This window comes from Rousettus aegyptiacus, unplaced genomic scaffold (genome assembly GCF_014176215.1).
Source record: "Rousettus aegyptiacus isolate mRouAeg1 unplaced genomic scaffold, mRouAeg1.p scaffold_m13_p_14, whole genome shotgun sequence".
Classification (NCBI taxonomy): Eukaryota; Metazoa; Chordata; class Mammalia; order Chiroptera; family Pteropodidae; genus Rousettus; species Rousettus aegyptiacus.
In genome coordinates, this window is record NW_023416289.1 from 9,675,928 (window position 1) to 9,696,548 (window position 20,621).

The 20,621-nt window shown below is 60.0% G+C and overlaps 1 protein-coding gene across 5 annotated transcripts; it reads right to left on the reverse strand.

Annotated features, from left to right (window-relative positions):
- Positions 1 to 35: 35 nt before the first annotated feature.
- On the reverse strand, positions 36 to 20,127 carry MTSS2 (MTSS I-BAR domain containing 2). 5 transcript variants are annotated; one of them, XM_016164445.2, is made up of 15 exons: positions 19,814 to 20,127; positions 14,905 to 14,966; positions 14,737 to 14,810; positions 13,833 to 13,917; positions 13,659 to 13,750; positions 13,489 to 13,563; positions 13,165 to 13,173; positions 12,072 to 12,229; positions 11,514 to 11,621; positions 10,516 to 10,613; positions 8,980 to 9,202; positions 4,282 to 4,356; positions 3,777 to 3,953; positions 3,455 to 3,620; positions 36 to 3,379 (listed from the first exon to the last, which is right to left on the reverse strand). In XM_016164445.2, exons 1-15 carry the CDS (start codon positions 19,880 to 19,882, stop codon positions 2,610 to 2,612), a joined length of 2,241 nt encoding a protein of 746 aa, XP_016019931.2. In that variant the 5' UTR covers positions 19,883 to 20,127; the 3' UTR covers positions 36 to 2,609. The 5 variants fall into 5 exon arrangements, with proteins under 5 accessions (XP_016019931.2, XP_016019933.1, XP_036087271.1 ...); XM_016164447.2 differs by having other exon boundaries at positions 8,980 to 9,106; positions 19,814 to 19,988; XM_036231378.1 differs by lacking the exon at positions 4,282 to 4,356 and having other exon boundaries at positions 19,814 to 19,989.
- Between the last annotated feature and the right edge of the window lie 494 nt (positions 20,128 to 20,621).

Below are 20,621 nucleotides of genomic sequence, written 5' to 3' on the forward strand. Positions count from 1 at the left end.
AGGTGAATAGCAGCAGAGGAGGCCAGGCAGAGGCGGGGGGTGTTAATTACAGTACAACTTTATTAATACTGGGATCTTCACAGTGCATTTGTTACTTGTAGCAGTGACTATTTAAATCAAGGGCAGGGTGGGGTGGATGGGGGCGGGGAGCAAAGAGGATAATTTATCCAAAAACTGACAGAAAGAAAAAAAACCAAAATGGTTCAGATGGGATGGGGGAGCACGGAGGGGGACCAGGGAAGAGTGAGAGAACCAGGAGGGGAGGCCTGGGGTGGGGAAATAAATTAAAAGAAGGAACAAGTTAACAACAGCACCAGAAAAGTTACTTCAGTCGAAAGACTTTGAAAAGAATATTTCTCTGTACAAAATGAAAAATAAAAACGAACGTAAAGAAGTCCCCCAAACCAAAGTCCGTGATGCGGGATGGTTGGCTCGGATCCCGGGGCGGGGGCCTACCAGGTGGTCGCTAACGGGATGAGAGGTGGTCAAGGGGGTGGAGGAGTTATGTACAGCCCTGGGGGGGCTTGGAGGGGGAGGGGGACGAGCAGGGGGGATGGCTATGCCCCCACCCCTCCCTGGGCCTCCAAAGCCACCCCCTTTCCCCAGGAGGCAAGCTCTTCCTCTCCTAGGACTCAAGGACCTAGCCACACCCGTTCCCCTCTGCTCCTTACCCTGCTCACGTCGTCACACTTCCTGAACCCATCGGCCCACCTGGGCAAAGCTGATGCAGCCCTCGGGGATGGGCTGCCCACGCCAGCTACGTGCTCTCGGCCCTTTCGGGCCCTCCCTCACCCAGACCCCCCCCAGGTGCCCAAACCTGGGCTCTGGGGTTGGCCGCAGCACTCTGCAAGGTCGTTCTCAGACCTAGTGACTTACAGGTACCATTCTCCATTGCTATGGGGGAGCCGGGCGCTCCATCCACTAGGGGGCACCCTTGGTCCCCCAGCCTTGCTTGGCTGCATTGCCAGGGTCCCAGCTCCTGGCACAAGAATTACCAGGATCTCCAGCTGGTGCTGGGAGGCAGACCAAGCCTATCAAGTCCAGACCAGGCAAAGCTTGTTCTCCCGACCCCAGGAAGCTCCTGCCCTTGGCCCTGCCACCCGTCGAGCCCAGCTCTCTGCTGCCTGCAGGACCTCAGGAGGCCCTCTGCTTGCTGGAGGCGCACCTGCTTTTACCTGCTTAAAATTGGCACAACTCGGCGCATGGAGGGGGAGGTACCCCTAGCCTGCCCGCCCCTGCCTCCACCACTAGATGGCGGTAGAACTGCGGGTGGGGGTGAGGGGCGAGTCTTGGGACAGCATCTCCTCTGGCAACAGAGAGTCAAAGCCCATCTCCCCGGACTTGCCCCTGGCCTGGCTGGGGTCCCCCTACCCTCGGATGGGCTGAAAGCCCTGCCCCCTGGCTATCTCTAACCTTAATTTGGCTTTGCTCCAGACGCTGGAGAAAACAGCTGCCCCCTGGATTTTGGGGGCGAATTCGGCCCTCCTCCTCCTGCCATAGGCCCACCAGACCACTGTGGGGCCCCCCCATCCCTCAGGCACTCTCGGACACACCCTGTATCGTCCACCCTGTCCCCCCACATAGTCCTTGTCCAGTCAGCTCCATTTTTATTATATTCATAAAATAACCCTCCACACCCTCTGCAGCTCCAGCTCCTACCCCCAAAGGTGGCTGAAACTGTGAGCAAAGTGCCACCAGAATTAGTTTCGATCTGCCCAGATGAGGACCAGACATCTGAAAGCAGCTCCTGGGGGGCTGGCTCCATGACCCCTGAGGCCTCTGGACTCCTTCCTTGCTGGCCCACCCTGCCCCCCCAACCTCAGCCATATCTCACGGAGCAGGGAAGCCAGGACATGGAAGCTGCCTCAGGGCCTCCTGGCCTCCTCCAGGCAGGCCCCCTGCAATTTACTCCCCGAGACTCAGCTTGGGCCCTAGGTCCCCTTCCTCTAGGGTGGACAGGCCTCTCAACCTGCCCCCACAACCGCCAGCCACTCCGCAAACCTTTTCAGTCAAATCTGTGACCTTAGCTGATTGGGCACCTGGCCCCTCCACGGCCACCCTGCCTCTCTGATGGCGTGGGAGGGGCAGAGAAGGGAGAGCGGAGAGGGAGCTCAGTCAGGGGCGGAAGGGCCAGCATTCCGGAAAGGCCCGAGGCACTGCTGACCCTGGGCAGAAGGCCCGCCAGGTAGGCTAAGCTGTGGCACTGTGGGCCCAGGCGAGGTGGGTGGGATGGCCCTCCGTTGGGGCGGAGGAGCGGGCTCTGGGGCTCACTGTGGGAAAGGCAGGGCCTGCAGGAAGAGAGAGGAGGGGCAGAGTAGGCAAGGAGAGTATAAAACGGGCTCCAAATCCAGTTCAAGGCCTGCAGGCTCTGTTGCAGCGAGGTTTGATAGAGAAGTCACTTCCTGTTTAAACGTCGAAATCCAAGCTGGGTATGTCTTTTCATCATAAAGTGGCTTTGCCTTGTGTGGCTTTAAAAAAACAAAAACAAAAACAAAAAAACAAAAAAAAGCTTGCCTGGCTCTGCTTTCTCCTGGCTGTGCCTCTGCTGGGAGCGGCCGCTGCTCAACAGCCAGGCCATCTGCCTCACACTTGGCCAGAAGGTGGCGCCATCACAAGATGCGGGGCGCTGACCTGTCGTTGGTGACGGTCCTGCGGAGCCGCACCCCGCGCCGGATCGCCACCAGCATATCTTCGGCCGGCGGGTCGCCGGTGGCGGCCGGGGGCGGGGTGGGCGTCTCCTGGGTGGGCGTGGCCGACAGGGCGCTGGGGAAGGGGAACTGGCCCTCGCCCAGCGCGTGGGCGCCCGCCACCAGCTCGCCCAGCTTCTCCACCAGGCTGTGCCGGTTGGCCGCCAGCTGCTGCTGCTGCTCGTCGTCGTCCTCGGGCCCCGGCCCGGGGTAGCCAGCGGGCTCGGGGGCCGGGCTGGCCCAGGCCGTGTTGGGCAGGCTCAGCCTCTTCGGGGAGGCCTTCGCCAGGTCCGGCGCCAGGGCCGAGGCGGGGTCGTCGCTGTAGAAGACGCACTCCTCGCTGCCCGCCCGCGTGGGCCCCACGTAGCCGGGGGAGTCGGGCACTGTGGGCGTCTTCACGGGGACGATGGGCGGCCGGATGGGGATGGGGCCGGCGCTGGAGAGCGCGCGGCGCACCGTGGGCTTGGTGGAGGGCGTGCGGCGGATGGTGGCCACGCCCGGGGGCGCGCCGGAGGCGGAGGGCAGCCCGGCGGTGGGCAGCCCCGCGGTGGAGGCCGGGCGCTTGGTCTGGATCAGGCGGCGGTAGTTCTGGGCGATGTTGCTGTTGCGAGGGATGGTGGACGACTTGTCGAACTCGGGCGGGCCCTCGCCGTCTGCGTCCCCGTTCACGGAGTAGCAGTCGTAGTCGGAGCCTGGGGGCACGGGATGCAGTGGGCCAGGGCCTCGGGGCCGTAGGCGCGGGAACCCTACCCAGCCCCGGGGCCTACCTTGGGAGGGGATGGTGTCCTCGGAGCATGAGGGCGTGGTGGTCTGTGTGCTGTAGCCGCTCGAGTACTGTAGCGAGTCCCGACTGCTCTTCTGATGCTCCAGGCTCAGGCCGCGGGTCAGAACCATGGCCAGGTCGCTGGCCGCAGGGGACACCTCCTCACCGTGCTGGGGGCGGGAAGACTGTAGGCTGAAGCCTCCTCCCCAGCTTTCCCCCTCAGCCCGGACTCCAGGGAGCTCCCAGGAGCCAGAGCTGGCCCTGAGGCCCCCTGCCTGGTCGCCCTGCACTGACCTAGGAGTGACGGTGGGGGCGCTGCCGCCTACCTTGGCTGCGATCGTGGCAGGAGACATGCGTGGCCGCGGAGCCTCATCTCCACTGGGGCCCAGAGTGCCCCCGCCTGGCGGGCCAGGCTCCGGGTCTCGGAGGAGCTCCACACGGTCCTTCCTCCGCTGCAGGGTGGTGCCCGAGGGCTGCTCGTGGGGGCCGGCCTTGGCCCAGTCCTGCTGGGCATGGCAGGCGGGTCAGGGGGAGCCCTTGGCCCTGCTGTGCACGGCCAAGGGGCCCCTCACTGTAGTTGAAGGCCTATGTAGGGCCTCAGGCTCCCAATCATGGCCAAGGACAGAGTATGGAGGGCGCTGTGACGCCCCAGTCCTGTCAGGTGCAGGGGCAGGGGCAGGATGACGCGTCCCAGGAGGGAAAGATGCGAGTATGTGGGGAGTGGCTGCAGTGGCGCCCGGGGCTTTTCTTGCGGGGAACAGGTGCTGTGTGTTCACCCTCTGGCTGGGCCTGGCCCCTCCCTGCGACCCTCAGCAGGTGGGGAACACTGACCGAGGTGGGGGAGCTGCACTCGCTAACGGACTGGCAGGTTTCCGAGGCCTCAGAGGACGCGGAGCTGGAGGACTTCTGCCATGCAGAGGCGGGCAGGCAGGGTGGCCGGAGGAGAGGAGAGAACAGATCTGGTCACAGGGCTGGCATGCAGTGGGCGGTCCGACTCGGCGTCCCTGCCGTGCCCCCAGCGCCGTGGCTGTGAGCGTGGGTGGCAGAACGCAGCAGCCAGAGCACAGGCCACCGGCTCTGAGCTACCCTATGGCCCCGCCCAGGAGCCACGCATTTTGAGAATGGATGACACAACTTGCTGCTGGTGGCCTGGATGTGGCGGGCAAGGGAAAAAGTGACACTAAGGATGGCAGTGGGGGTGTCTGGTTTGAGCAGCTGGGTTGATGATGTCACTGTTTCTTCAGAGGGACAGGCCTGGGGGAGGTGCGGAGCCCAGAGTTCCATCCTGCACACGTTAGCTGAGCTGCCTTTTGGGTATCTGCACATTAATGCACTGTAGGCAACTGTATTTACAAGTCTGGAGTTTAGGGAGAGGTCAGGATTGGAGCCGCAAACCCAGCAGCTGTGAGACAGAATAATGAGGCAGAATAAGATCATCTTGGCACTGAGGGTAGTTAGAGAAAAGGTTCAAGGACCTCAGGTGTGCCAGCATTTGCTGGTCGGGAAGAAGAGGAGGGCCCAGCAAAGGAGAGTGACAGGGAGCTGCTGGTCAAGTGGGAGGAAGCCATGAGCAGGAAACGTCACAGCAATCAGTGGAAGAACCTAACCTGTGAAAGGAGGATGGAACTTCCTTAATTTGATAAACGGTATCTATAAAAACATCAATAGTTTTCTCTCTGAGGTTGGGAAAAAGATAAGGATGCTTGCTATCACCATCTCCCTTCAGCACCGGGAGTCCTAGCAGTGCAGTAAAGCAGGAACAAGAAGTAAAAAGCAAAAAGGTGGGAAAAGAAGAAACGAAGCGGCCATTATTTGTAAAAGATATGATCGTATACATAGAATATTCAAAAGGACCTACAATTATTAGAATTAATAAGTAGTTTTAACAAGGCTATTGGATACGAGATCGATGTACAAAAAATATCACATTGCTAAATATCATCTGCTGACAAAAACACCTCCCAAAAGCCAAAATAATTTAAAATAACATCACTAAACATCAAATACCCAGGAAAAAAAATCCTATCGCGGATGTGCAAAATCTTTACATGAACATTACACAAACACTGAGCGAAGTTAAAACCAAAATAAATGGAGAGACGTGTACAATCCCAGCATTGTTTTTGTTGTTTTGGTGGAAACTGACAAGATGATGTTAAAATTTATAAGAAAATGCAGAGGGCCAAAATCAGACAAGGTGCTACTGAAGAATAACAAAAGCTGGAGGACTTTCATGACCAGATATCAAGATGTTTTAATACAGTTACAGTAATTAGGATGGTATCATATTGGTACAAGAATAGACGAATCGACCAGCAGAACAAAATACAAACTCCAGAAACAGCCACACAGACACAGACACTTGATTTAGGACAAAAGCAATGCTATAGGGCAGTGGGGCGGGGCGGTGGGTGGGGGGGGAGGGGGGTGGGGGGAGATGGTCTTTTCAATAAACTGTCAATGAGAATGTCAATTAGCATGGAAAAAAATGACCCCTACCCACACCCACACCCACACCCACACACAATCAATTCCAGATAAGCTGCAGATCCAAGTGAAAAAGGTTGTGACCTTGGAGGACACAGAAATATCTCAGGATACGAAAAGCACTAACAATGAAAAATACTGGATAAATTGGACATATATTAAAATGAAGAACTTTAGGTTATGAAAAGACTTCACTGAGAGAGTAAAAAGGGAATTCAGAGAATCAGAGACGATTTCAGAGGAAAGACTTATATCCATAACGTATAAGTTCCATGAATCAATAAGACAAAGACAATTTAGCAAAAAAAGGAACAAAAAGTTTGAACGGATCCAAAGGATACCCAGAGTAGGGAAAGCTTGCTCAAACTCATTAGTCACTAGGGAAATGCAAATTAAAAACACAGGGCACTACCACAAAACACCCAGCAGAATGTCTAAGATGAACAAAATGTGAAAATGCCAAGGGCTGGTGAGGATGAGGAATAGCAATAAGCCACTGCCATGCTATTCTTGACAAAAGTGTATGACCTCGATCTAATTATGGGAAGACATCAGACAAAGCCAAATTGAGAGATATTCTACAAAATACCTGACTAGTATTCTGCAAGAGTATCAATGTCATAAAAAAAGGAAGATGGATGGAAGAACGATTAGGGGCTGGAGAAGCCTGAAGAATCACAACAAAATGCATTGCAGAGCCCTGCATGGATCTCACACTCCTGTGCCAGGAAAAAAGATACTAGTGAGAAAACCGGCAAAATCTGGAAAAAGACTGTAGATTAGTTCACAGTATTGTGTCGGTGTTAAATTTACTGGGTTTGCAAACTGGTAGTTACATAAGATGTTAACATTAAGAAAAAATGTGAAGGGTAGGTGGGGATTTAGTAGTCTTTTTACAACTTTTCTACAAGACTGAAATTACTTAAAAAAGAATGTTAGTTGGATGTTAACTCAATCTACTGTAGTGATTAAAAAAAAAAGTTAAAAGAAAAACCTCAATGGATAGGCTAACTAGATATAGAGAAAAAAAAAAACAAATTGGAAGATAAACCTAAAGACAGTATTCATGACGGCAGTGCAGAGAAAGAAGGAGATGGAAGTATAGAGTTTGGGAACACAGAAGGATAGAATGAGAAGTTCTGACAGAGAGATAGAGAGAGAGAGAGAGAGAGGGGTCAGATCACTTGCAGAGGAGCAGCAATGTGGCAGACAGCAGACCTCTCAACCAACAATGGGAGCCAGACGACAGTGGAAAAATATCTTCAAAGTATGATGAGAGTAATGGTCACCTCCAAATTGTGTCCCTGGGAAAACTTTCAAGAAAGAGGACACAACAAAGCCTATTTACAGATAAGCAAAAACTGAGTTTACTACCACAGACCGATTGTAAAAGAATTTCTAAAGGACGTACTTTGCTTCAGAAAGAAGGAAGTAAGGGGAGATGTAAGATTCAAGAAAAAAATGAAAAACAAAAAAAAATGTGTAAACGTGTAGATAAAATAATGATGAAATTAAGAAGACAAATGTCACCTGTGGGTGTTACAAAAAAGGAGAGAGGAACATTTAATAGCTTATATGTTGGAAGGGAGTGCATGACTGAAGTTAAATATATACATCGAAGTCCCTGAATTATGCATGCGGTGGGTTTGAGACTTTGCTAAGGATGCATGGTAAAGTGTCGAGTTAACCTCTAAAAGAAAAAGAACAGAGTATAATTTACAAGCCAGTAGAGGAGAAATAATGGGGAAAAGCAAACAGAAACAAAAGGCAAGGGAAGAGACAAAAGAAGCAGAGAAAAAAATGGAATGAAGAAAAAGAAACGAGTAAGGCAGAAGTCCAAATATGTCAATAATCATAACTATAAGTGGACTAAAAACGCCGACTAAAAGATAGACATTGTTGGATGGGATAAAAAAAGAAAATCTAGGCATATACAGTTTACAAGAGACTCGTCTAAAACATAAAAGATAGAGTGAGTTTAAAAGCAAAGAGATGGAAAATGATAATATAAAGCTGAAGGAGCGGTAGAAACATCGAACGAAAGGGACTTTGATACAGAAAGCAACGCACGGAGCAGAGGGTCAGCTGCATCACGTTACAAGGTTCGATGCACTACGAAGTTTGCATTTTAAATCTGTATGCGCCCAGTACCGGTCTCAAGATACAGAAGGCAAACAGAAATAGAACTATACGAAAGGGCATCACGAATCTATATTTTTTCAATTATTGATAGGTGAAACAGGAATGAATGGGAATGAGGCAGAGGCAGTCAGTGCAGACAACTCTTGCGAAGTTCCGCTGTGACGGAGACGGGGTGGCTGGAGGAGAGTGTGGTGTGAGGGGCAGGGAGGGCTTTTAAGATGACTGACACTGGAGCTGTCCGTGTCCTGACAGGAATGAGGCGGCACAGGGAAAGGGTCAGTGTGCCGTGGGGACATCCTTGGGCGAGAGAGCTGGAGAAGACAGAATGCTGAGCCCGGATGGAAGCACTAGCCACGGTGGGCAGACACTGGACGTAACTGCAGGTGGGGTCACCCCCATGACCTGAAGAGAGCCCTCTGGGCGCATGGCCTGACCTCCCTCTGTCTTCTGCTGCGGCCCCCCTTTGTCCTCCTCACCGAGGCTGTAGGAACTGAGAGACAGTCTGTATCCGAGGAGATTCTCAGGCTACTCTCCAGGTTTAGAGCGAGGGGACCCAAGTGTGGAGAGCGGGGAAGGTCCCGAGAGGCTGGAGCTGGCAAGCTGCCTGCTCCCAGCTCCCGTGACTGGAAGAAGGCAGCAGGCGAGCAACTGAGGCACGGGGAGGAAGGGGAGTGAAAAAAGCCCCCCGGCTGACACTGCTGTGGCAGATGCTGGCTGCTCCAAGACCTCCCCACTGCCCCTCAGCCTTGAGGCAATAAACTAAGGTAGTCCCCAGTGTGGTGGTCCTGGGGGCCTCCAGGCCAGTGTCTACAGCTGTAGGTGGCCCCACACGTGGACAGTCCGAGGGCAGCGTGAGGCCACCGTGCCCCGCCCCGGGTGGTCCTGCAGACTCCCCCTCACCTGGCTGGTGATGTCTGAAGGCATGGGTGAGGGAGGCTTGGAGTAGGTGGCATCCTGGGAGACGAAGCCAGAATCGTGGGAGGAGATGCTGGAGAGGCGGGTGGCGGCGGTGGCTGGCTGTGCCAGGCTGCGGTAGCGACAGGTGGAGCTGGGTGAGTATGTTTGGGCGCCCCCAGGCCATGGCGCTCCGCCACCCTTGGCACTGCTACTGCTGCTGGGGGTGCTGGGGGAGCGAAGGAAGGGGGCACGACAGCCGGACAGGGAAACACAGGGGTGCGTGGGGAGGGGAGGGCGACAGAGGAGGGCGGGGAGACAGGTGAGGGGCAAAGGAAGGAAAAGGCAACGTCAGACGACAAGGTCGTGACCCCGGTGGCACAGGGGAGCTGGGTTCCGGGGGGCCCTGGGACAGGGCGGGGCTTAGGCGGGGCGTGGGATCGTCAGAGAAGCTGGCCCAGCCCCTGCCGGGGAGTGCTCCGGGGTGCTGGGTGCCCTCGTCAGGGCACGCCCGGGCGAGGCGGTCTCTCTGCCCCGTCTGCCACCAAGGACAGGCGAACGATACGAACACTGAGTCACCGAGTGTCCGTTTCCCAGTTGCACCAGAACCGGACCTCGGTGTGAGTCTTTCCAGACTGCCTTCTCAAAGCCTGGTCTTTGCCATCGGATCCTGACTGGATGTCTGGAGCGCGGGGACGGTCGGTGTGGGTCCTGGACCCACTGCGGTCCTCCTCCCTTCCACGCCCCCACGGGGTCCGGCCCTCGCAGCTCACATGCTCTACGTGGCCATTTCACTCTTGGGCAATGTCCCCAGCAATGAGGCTGGCCTTCCTCCCGAGCATGACACTTAAGTCCCCCAGCCCCCAGCCCTAGTCATGGGTGGCCCCTGCAAGCAGACCTGGCCCCTCCTCTCCCTGTAGGAGTCGTTGCTGTGTCCAGCTTACGCACCATGCCCCAGGTGCCCAGTCGGAGGTGGCTCCGGGGAAGGGGTGCCTGGCGCAGAGGGGACCCCCTCACGGGCAACCCACTCTGTGCTCACGGCCCTCCCACCCAAGGAGCCTCGGATCTTAAGTGTCTTCCCCACATCCCGCCCCGGACCCCGAGCCTGACTGGTGCTTCAGTGGGACCCAGCGGGCCAGCCTGGGCTGGGGTTCGGGCCTGTGGCTGCTGCCCAGGCACCAGCTGTCAGGAACCAGCCAGGCCGCAGTGTCTGTGAGGTAAATCTGCGGCTTCAACTCATATTCTCGGAAGCCTCCACGCCCTCCTCGACCTTGGATTCTTACTATGGCCCCGGGGGCGTGTCTAGGGCTCCACAGACGGAGCTGCTCCTGCTCCCCCCAGCCCCGGCCAACACACGCCGGTGCCGGCAGCAGGCGTGAACGTGGTGCATTGTCCCTCTGCACTTGCAAAGTCCTTGATGATGTCGAAGTTGTGTGAATTCTGGGGCCCCGAGGCAATTCTCGATTTGGCCTTCGTGGGAGCGTCCCCATTCCTCCCCGGGTATCCCTGAACCTTCCCCATCCTCCATCAATGCCCGCTGACCTGCACATGCTGGACTTTCGGGAGCTGGAGCTGCTGGGTGACGAGGGTGGCGTCTGGTAGGACCAGCTGTAGTCTGAGCCCTTCAGATCTTTGATCACCTACAGAGGGTCGTGGGTGGGGGTCACTGGAGGCAGCCCCGGCCTGTGGAGAGTCTTATCATTGTCCTGGGGCCCTCCCCCCGAGGGCTGGTAGGGAGGGCCAGAGCCCCCACTGTCTTCCCAGCTGAGAACGAAGCCCAGGCAGGAGACCCCCGAGGGTCTGAAGCCTCTCCCAGCCTTTTCCTAATGCGAGCTCCTTACTCAGGGGTGGGGAGCAGGGCTGCCAGAGGGCTGGGGGAGATGCCTGGGGACATTCTGCCTTCTCCGATTCTCAGGGACGCTGCTTCGCCTGGGCCAGGCCAGGGACATGGGAGAAGCAGGTCTCAGACAAACCAGGCACGAGTGACCATGAAGGACACATGGGGTTCAAATCGTGGCTCCGCTGTGCCCTTCGGGCAAGTTCCTAGACCTCTCTGAGCCTCAGTTTTCTCCTGTGAAATGCAGCTAGTCATTCCTGTCTTGGAGGGCCATTGGGGTGATTCAGTGAGACGACCCGTGCGAAGCGCTCAGCGGAGTGCTGGGCGCGTGGTAAGTGCCTAGTGAGAGCAAAGCCACAGGGCTGCCTGGCGGGACCCACCCTGATGCTGGGGAGCACAGTGGTGGAGCCAGGCGGGCAGGCGTCCCCAGTCTGTCTGGCTTGTGCAGGCAGACTCAAGGCCAAGCCCCACGCACCTGGGACTTCTGCCCACCTGCCCCATGTCCGAGGCCCCCGTTGGGTCCTGGGCACACCCTCCCTCACCTGGACAGGTGCTCCTGAATGTCCCACAGTGAGTATCAGAACATGTCAGGTCCTCTGTCCCCAACTGTCTCCCCAAAATGCTGTCCCTTCTTCTCCTCTACTGTCCCCAACCAAGGGCAGACCATCATCACCTCCCTTCCCGTCCCCAGGGGTGGCCGTACCTGCTCGCTGGCGGGGGGCAGCTTGTGGGGCTCCGCGGTCAGCACCACCAGGTCGTCGATGATGCCCTGCAGGTGCGTGATCTCCCCCAGCATGGTCAGCTCACCGTTCTGAGGGAGCAGCGAGTCAGGGCCCCCCGCCCTGGCCCCGCCCGCCCACCTCGCGGGAACGGGCCTCACCTGGCCTCCTCTCTCTCACCCTTTCCCACCAGAACACGCTGCTGGGGTTGACTGAGGCGTGGCCTGCACAGCCTGGGGCTGGCGCGACCCCTGCCCAGGCCACACTGGTGATGATGGGCTGAGACTTGCCGTTAGGCCTGGAGCATGTGGCCCCAAATGCACCCAGCCAGGGATCACTGAGAAGTGGCCTTTCTCCAAGGTCAGGGGTCAACCCCGGCCCTAGCCCAACCTGCTGGGATCACCCAGTCACCAAGAAGAACTCACACCCCGCAGTTCCCAACCGTGACTCTCGGGACGTGGTGATGGTGGCACCCCGGGGAGACCGCTTAGCTAGCCCCGCTGAGGCGGAGCGCTGCCGCTGCCCTGCCCGCCGGGACCCACCACCACGGGCTGCAGGAAGGTGATGAACGTGCAGAAGCGGCCGCGCTCTTCGATCAGGGCCCGGCGCACCGCCTGCTTCTCCGTCTCCTCCAGCAGCAGGTACATGTCATTGACGTCCTGCAGGGCGCTGTCCAGCTGGGGCTGCAGGTCTCCTTTCCCTGGGGGGGGGGTTGGGAGGAGAGGCCGCGCTGGGGACGCCGGCCTGGCTCGCTGCATCCGTGGCTCAGGCCCTGTGGCGGTGTCCCTGGCCATGGGGCTGGGCACTGTCGTGGGGGTCAGGGGGCCGGGCAGGGCAGTCGGGACTCCGGGGCTTGTGGAGGGGCTGGTCCCCAGAGCAGGCAAAGAGGACAGACAAACATGCACACAGGAAAGACACCAAAGCTGCAAAGCCACCCTGAACCTGGGACAGGCAGACAGTCCTGGGCAGTCCCAGGGCCGCCCTTGGCACAGCCATGCTCAAGAGAGCCCAGTGGAGACCTTCACAGCAGCTGGGACCCCCCTCCCCGCCCTGCCCCTACTGCACAGGACAGCCTCACGGCCCACGGGATGGTGCCCTCTGGCCTCCCGGGAAACGGAGGCAATGTGGAAGCAGGACAAGGTAGAGCGTGGGGCTCAGGCGTCAGGACAGCTGGGGCTGAGCCCTGGGGGCAGGAGGGGTGCGTCCCAGTGTGCGCCCCACTCAGCTCAGGGAGCCAGGCTCAAGGACAGCAACAGCAACACCGAGAAGCAGTGAGAAAGACAGAGTAAGGCAAGAGGATGATGGAGAACAGCAGTGAGACAGGAAGTGGGGAGGAAGCAGGTCAGGACCCTGGACAGCCAGGCGGGGGCAGGGCCGCCGAGGCCTCTGCCTCCCACCCAGCTCCGTCCAACCCCTGCTGGCCTGGAGACTGCCCCAGCGGTGGCCTCGGACTTATCCCTGGCCAGGGGTTCCAGGGGCCCCAGGGAGACTATGCCCCAGGCCCCTCCCTCGACGGACCAAGCCTTCCTCACTCCTTGGCCTGGAGACACTCCTTCCAATGGCCCTGAGCCAGGGAAGACAGACAAATGTGACAAGGACGGGAGGAGCAGCTGGAGGGAAGGACATTTGACTTACCAAGTAGCTCTACAGGAAGGATGTGGGAGGAGAGGAGGAGAGACAGAGAAAGAAAGAATGTGTGAAAGACAGCCGGATGGACAGAGCCACTCCTGGGGTGGGGGCGGGGTGCCTGGGCCTGTGGGGCCTTTCTGCCGCCTCCCTGAGGGGCCGGGTCTGGGGCGCGGGGCAGTCCCCTCGGTCCCACCCAACAGGTTGGAGGGCCTTGTGTCCGGGATAGGGCCCTCTGTCCAGGATGATACCCTGGAGTGCCTCGGAGGGCCGCGGGGGATATGGAGTGGGGTGTCGTGGGGCTGTGCCTCGATGGGCCCAACTGGGCTCTACCTTTGCGTGCTTTCTTCTGCAGCTTCAGGGTGTCTGAAGACTTCTTCTTGATCTCGTGTCGGGCTCGTTTGTACTCTGTGTAGGGGATGACACAGGAGGGCTATGACAGGTGTCTGCGCAGTAGGGGTGGGAAACCCCCGCCGAGACCCGGGCCCAAGCCCCGGCCCCACCTTTCGCGTGGTCCTTGTCCAGCTGGTTGACCGACTTCTTCCAGTCCTCGATGCGCTCCTGCAGCGGGTTGATGAGGCTCTCCAGCAGGGCGCTGTGGACAGCGATCGTGCAGGTCAGAGCCGCCAAGGGGGTTCTCCCTGTGACGACTGTGCCCGCCCGCGACGCCCACTCACTTGGTGAACTGCCGCAGCTTGGTCTCGATGCTGCGGTGTCGCATGCACATGCGCGTGAGCGCCGAGCCGATGTCCCGCGTGGCCCCTGGCGAGGCAAAAGCGCTGCGTGGGAACGGGCCCGCCGGGGCCTCTGCAGTCCCGACCTCGGCCACGAGGGGGCGCCCGGCCCTCAACATCCCGCAGTCTTTTCGGCCGCTGCGGGGGTTTTGTTTATTCTCCAAGAGATACCGAGCCCCTCCTCCGTGCGGGACCAAGGCCCTGCCCATGCCGGCCATGCCGGCCTCCTGCAGCTAGCTGCAGGTGCTCTGGTGGTCAGGCCAGGGTCCTCCCTACACCTCTGGGAGAGGCCAGAACGAAAGACTGTCCAAAGAGCCAGCCAAAATCCCCTCCTGCCCTCCAGCAACCCCTTCCAGGTGTGCCCAGATGCAGGTGTGAGTGCCGGCACGTGCCCATTGTCTTGGTTCTCACCACCCGAAGGAATAGGGGCCCCAGGTTCCGGCTACTCAGACGAGAAAGCAGAGGAGATGCCAAGGCCAACCCGGAAGGCCCGCCCACCTGTCCCGGTGTGCTCTCAGAAAGGCGGATGGGGGTGGGTGAGAAGAAGCCATAATGAGACTCGCTGTACGGAAGGGCAAATAACTGTGGCTGAGGGGTCAAACAAGCCACCCGCAGCGAGAACAGAAACCCCCGGAACACCGCGTCGCCGCCGACCCGCTCCCGCTTGCCATCCTCTAGCGACCGGCGGCTCCCTCTCTCTACAACCAGCCCCTTTCATACGGGAGCAGAACTCAAGGTCCTGACTCTGGGCCTGGCGTCCTCTCCCTGGACCATACTCCACTGGGCCTTTCTGGCCTCCGAACCTAACCTGGGGCCTCCCCAACCTCCAGCCACGCCCCCTCCCCACCTCGGGTGTTGGTGGCCATGTCGGCCACTTTCTGGAAGGCATCCAAGAAGGCCACAGCAGCCAGCACAGTGGTCCTGGGGAGATGGACAGTGGGATGGTCGGTCTGTGGTGAGGTGTCCTCCCCTCCGCCCATCCCCTCCCCAGCTGGGGCGCCCTCGGCAGCCTCACCTCAGCTGGGAATGCAGCTTCGTGGCCTTGGAGTTGAAGTCCTCCCAGATGGGGTAGGAGCTCTGCCAAGGAGATGGGAGAGGAAGTGAGACTCCAGGAGGCTGCAGGGTTCCACTGGGCTGGGCTGCCCGCATGCCTCTGTCCAGACTCTGGGCAGTTTCTGAGACAGCCAGCCTGCCCTTGTGGAGAGGGAGGCTCCCCGGCCCCCTGGGAGGACCGAGGACCAAGGACAGAGCCACGGGGCATGAGGAACTCCTGGCCCTGGGAACAGGTGCCTTTGCTCGTCCCTGCTCCCTGTCAGGAAGTCCACAGTGGGGACTGTTTTGGCTCACATCCTCCTTCAAGGGAAGGGTGTCCTCGGGGCTCCCTGGGGCCTGGCAGGGAACCTGGGCTGAGCCGCATGAGGGGCACCATGTTTCCCAAGACACAGCCCGAGATGCTTCACATGGCATGGGGGCAGAGGCCCTGTGCGCAGTGGCAGGGCTCACAGCATGCCAGGTCTAAACTGGGGCCCTGGGGCCCCCGTTCTGTGCCCCGGAAGCTGCTGCCAGCATAACCATCCATCCATCCCAGGCCAGCAGCAGTGGCTCCCAGGCCCGGGGAGGATGTGGCTGCTACAGGGCCCAGCCAGTCTGCCCAGGACAGCCAGGCCTCGGCTGAATGGGGCCTTGTGCAGCCAACAGAGCCACCTTTCTCCACCCCCAGCTCCCCTCCCCTCCTGGGGACACAGTGTGGCCTTTATCCCAGCCTGGCCCAAAACTCTGAGTTGGGAGGGGGTTTCCCAGTAGGGAGGCTGGGCTCCTGGCGACCGAGTTGTCCAGTCTGATCAAGGGGCTTTTCTGGCTAATGTGCCCTCCCACGGCTGTTGGGTCCGGGAGAAACCTCAGCCCTGGCCCAAGGGCCCTGTTGGAGCCCTTGATCCTTGAAGGGGAGCCCTGGGCCAGCAAAGCCCCAGCCCCAAGTGACTTCCAAGCCTCTCTTCCAGGTGGGATGGGGTGCTGGGAGCTGGGGCTGTTGCTGAGGAAAGGTGGAAGGTAGAGACCCCCACCCCAAGGCTGCAGAGGGAGGCTCTGCTGGGTTGGAACCCCAGAAGCAGGTTCGAGATGGCCTCTCCAACTAAGGACAGCCTATAGGAGTGGAAGGGAGACAGGACAGCTTCTGGGAGCCTCAGAAACACCCTCCCCATCCTGGCCGAGCCCAACCAGTGCCCAGGGAAAGCAAATATTTGAGAAGTTCGCACAGGCTGAAGCTGGAGGGGGCGGCTGTGGGTGGGCTTGTCTCTATGCAGGCACAGCTCAGGGGATGGGGGCCTGGGAGGTCATCTGTGGCAGGCCCGAGGAGCTGACCCTCACCTTGGTGCCACCAGGGGTCTGCTCAAAGGTGGCACCTTCCCATTACATCAACGCCTCCTGCCCTGAAGTCTTGCGGAGACTTTTAGGGAGAAGTGCAGGGGTCCAGAGGCAGCTGACCTGGCCCCCAGGGGAGCTTCTCAGCCCCCTGGGCAGTCTGAGAGAGCAAGGGACTGGGATGAGCTGGACAGGGACAGGTCCCTACTCTCTACTGGGTTTGGGGCCCATCCCGACGGCTTCGACCCATCAGGCTCGCTTTGTCTCAGACCGTCACATACTCGCTCTCTCATGGGGAGGGAACAAGACAGGGTGTGGGGAGGCCAGGACCAGTTCCTCCTCAGCAGACGGACCAAGAACCTCGGTCTCTAAGGACTGGGGACTCTGCCCCCACTGGTAATTCATGAAGGACCCCGGAGACAAGGACTTGAGGGGCCAGAGCAGCCAGTGCCCCAGGGTAGTGTCCTTGGTCTTTACCTGGACCTGTGCCCTCACCCTGGCCATGGCCTGGCTGTCGGGCTCTAAGACCGTGGGTGTCCTCACTAGTGACAGTGACTGCTACTGTTGATCAAGTGCTTTTGGTGGGCCGGGCACCATGCTGAGCCTTGTCACTGTGTGACTGCCTCGAATCCTTCCAACAGCTCTGTGAAATGAATACTGTTACGACCCCCAATCTACAGATGAGGAAACTGAAGCTGAGAGCTTAAAGGTAGACTTGCCCAAGGCCACTGAGCGGCAGAGCCTGGATCTGACCCCGGCTGCCTGGTCACTCACTACGTGCTGGAGTAGAGAGACGCCCTCCGCCCTCCGTCTGGGGGCCTGGGGAGAGGAGCATCTGAGCAGAGAGCGCAGGCAAGGCAGAAACACCCAGCTCTCCCCCCGCCCCGCAGCGACACGCTAGAGGTGCCTAAGTGAACGGGACGAGACCGAAGAGGTGGCCGCCGGGTGCCTCTGGCCCTCAGGGACTCTGTCCAGGTGGTTGCTGTGGTCCAGATGTGGGCTGTGCAAGTGAGCGACCCAGGCTACAAGCCCAGAGAGAGGGCTTTTCCGGGTGACCCTGGGCCCCTCGTCTGTAAGATCAGGATGGCAACTGCACCTCGGTCACAGGGTCAGTGTAGAGGTTCGAGGAGGCACTGCCTGGAAAGCGCTTAGCACGGTACCAGCACCTAGTAGGTGCGCAGTTAATGCTGGCTAACAAAGAGGACCAGGAGCCCGCCTCCCTGCCCGAAGCCTGGCCAGGGCTCCTGTAGTATTCCCTACTCCTGAGGGTGGGCAAAAATTATGACCTCATTTTCTGGATGGGGGGTGCTGGGTGGAGGTCCCATTCACTTTGCTGAAGGTGCTGCCTGGGCACAGGTGCTGAGCCCAGTCCTGTCATTTAGGGCAAGTTCCTGCTCCGTTCTGGGCTTCAGTGGGCAGCCTGGCACCCAGTGGGCATCTGAGCTGAGTTAGACAAAGCACAGTAGGCAGGGAGAGCTCCTGAGAGCCCCCTCCCCATCCCTGCGTGGGTGTCCTCCAGGCTCCAGGTGCAGCGCGCGGACCCCTCCCCCCAGTGCCCAGGCCAGAGTCTGGGCCTCCGGAAGGGCCACGGCAGGCCGTTGTGGGGTCTGTGGACGCGCTGTGGAGAGGCCTCCTGGGGCAAGCTCAGTCTCCTCAACCTGGCCACCTTCCTCTATGGAAGCCCTGCTGCTTCTGTGGCTCAGGACGTGGAGGAGATGAGCCAGAAGGTGCTCCCTAAATCCAGGTGATGGGCCTCCAGGTGGCCCCGTCCCTTGCTCTGTCTCTGGCCGGAACACAGGCATGTGTCCTAGGTCGGAGAGTATCGGTACTTGGCATCACCCCAGGTGAAACCTCTCCCATTTTGGCTCCACATGTCAGAAAATCCTGCCTGAATCTCTTGCTACAATCTGGGCCGGTTTCCTTCTGTCTCATCCCAAAGTTCCTTGCAAACTGGCTGGAGAGGGAGGGGGGCAGTCCTGCCCCTCTCCTCTGAGCAAAAGCTGCTGCTCTCCGCAGTGTTTTTGGAGAGCCTGCCCCTAGGAGATGGGCGCGGGACGGTCCCACGCTCAGCCTGCCCTGGCAGTGGCTGGGGGAGGGTGGTCGGGGCTGCTTGGTCCCCAGAGGGGATCCCGGTGCCAGGGCTACAGTGTCCACAGGGCAGGAGGGGTTGCTAAGGGCAGAGGGAGGCCGGGATTTCTGGAGGCTGGCAGAAGGCTGGAGGAGGAGTCTGGGATGGAAGTCTCAGGGGAAGCACCCCATACAGGGGCTGCCAGCCCTGTAGTCTCAGGGTAGCTTCAGGCCCCTTCGGGGCTGGGGTCGGGGGGAGTATCTGGCAGCTGCCCCTGGGGCTGTTTCCCTGGCAGCACAGGGAACCCTTGGCCTTCCTGCAAGCCCCCGCCCTCTGAAGGGCCTGCCTGGGCACTGTGGGACAGGTTGTACCTTGGCGAGTGGTGTTTCCTCCTGGGCCTGCGATGTCACCTGCGATGTCACCATGGGATTGTGTGTTGTGTACTTGGAAGTGTGTGATAGGCTGGGAGGGTGGGAGCTCTCAAGAGTTCCCATGGGGAACACAGTTCTCTCCCTCACTCTTTCCCACCCCAAAAGAGAAGAGCAGGAACGCTAGACCAGGACCCCCTCTCCACCTAGGTAGCTGAAGCCAGCCACCAAGCCCTGGCCTCTTTGGGGGAGAGGATGCCCCTTGTCTTTTAGAGCAACAATGAGGGGTGAGGTCAGGGACAGTGTCCAACAGTCCCCTAAATGACCTTGAGCCAATTCCAGGTCTCAGTTTCCCCATCCAGTGAGCCAGTGGTGGACCAGGAATTAATGACCTGCTCCAGCCTAACCTTGGGCAACCATGGGGAGGGGGCCGGGGCTGAGGGACTGGGGTGGCAGTATGGTAGGGAAGGCCTTCCCCTGGGGCTGTTCCACCAACCCCAGCCTTCTCCCCTCCTCCTCCCAAGGTGAGAGCTGAGGCCTTGGGATGCAGGGACAGTCAGCCCTGAGACCTTGGAGTCCTGGAGCTTCTTGAGGCTTTTGTGGGGAGGGCAGCCGCAGGGTCCGGAGCAGTGGCCAAAGCCGGTGGCAGAAGGAGTTAACGGTTCTCAGCTTTATTATTTTCCCCTGCTTTGGCGGTGACAGCATTGTCTGGGCTCCAAGGCCAGCCTCGAGGTGGGGGGCATGGTGGGGTAGGGGGCGGTGGCTAGAGACCTGGGACCTGTTAAGGGTCTGTAGAGTCATCCCCCAGAGCCAACTCCCAATTCATGGTTTGGGGTCTGGGGCGCAGGGAGCTCAGATGTGTGCAGACTCGGCTCGGGACCCCACGGGGGAGCTGCAACCGGACGACCCTGGGCATAGACCCCCGGGACCGCATGGACATCATGACACACAAGCACTCACACTCCCCAGACTCGGCAGCCCAGAGATCCGGGGAACCGCAGACGCAGGCCGGACACGCTCAGACAAGGACATACAGACCCCGCGGCGCACGGACACGGCGGGGCACGGCTGCCCGCCGCCACGCGTCGCCCGAGGGGACCCGCACCCGCCTCCTCGCGCCCCGTTACCTTCATGTCGTTGACGATGGCCTGGAAGAGCCCGCCCAGGGCGCCGCACTCCTTCTCCGCCGTCTCCATGCTCGGGCCGGGCGGCGGCGGGGCGCAGGCGGGGCGCGGGGAGCCGGCCCGGGGGAGCCGGGCCGCAGCGGGCGCTCGCTCCGGGGCCGGGCCCGGCCTGCCGCCTCGGGGCCGCGCTCAGCGGCCGGCCGCGCCACGCTCCGGGGTCGCGGGCCGCCGCGGGGCGGCGCGGGCCATGTCACAGCGGGGCTGGCGGCGGCGCGGGGGGCGCGGCGCGGGCAGCTGGCGGCGCAGCCTCGGCGCGGGGACTGAGGCGGCGGTAACCGGAGCCGCCGCGGCGCGGGCGTCACGTGGGCGCGGCGAGGGGGGACGCGAGGGGGGGCGGCGGGAGGGGCTGTGGGAACGGCCGGGAGGGCGCAGGCCCATTCGCCGCCAGGCCCCGCGGCTTTGAAATCCGAACCCGGCGCTGCCAGACTGGTCCGGCGAGCGGGTCCGGCGGCGCGGGCGCCACCGCGGGTCGGGGGCGGCGCTGGGGCGGGGCGCGTCGGCTCCCCGGCCGGAGCGAGCCCCGCCCCCGGGTAGGGGCTCGTCACCCTCTTCCAGCCTTTGGTCCCCCGGCCGGGGCTTCCCGCGCTTTCGGCAGACGGGCGGCGGGCTGGGGTCGTCCGGGGGCATCCCGCGGGACACATACACCATACGCGGCAGGGGCACAAGGTGTCCCGGGGGCTGCCTGCCTTGGGAGGTCTCATCCCGGGCACAGAGGAGTTCAGACTCTCCTCCCGAAGTTCTTTGGCTCCTT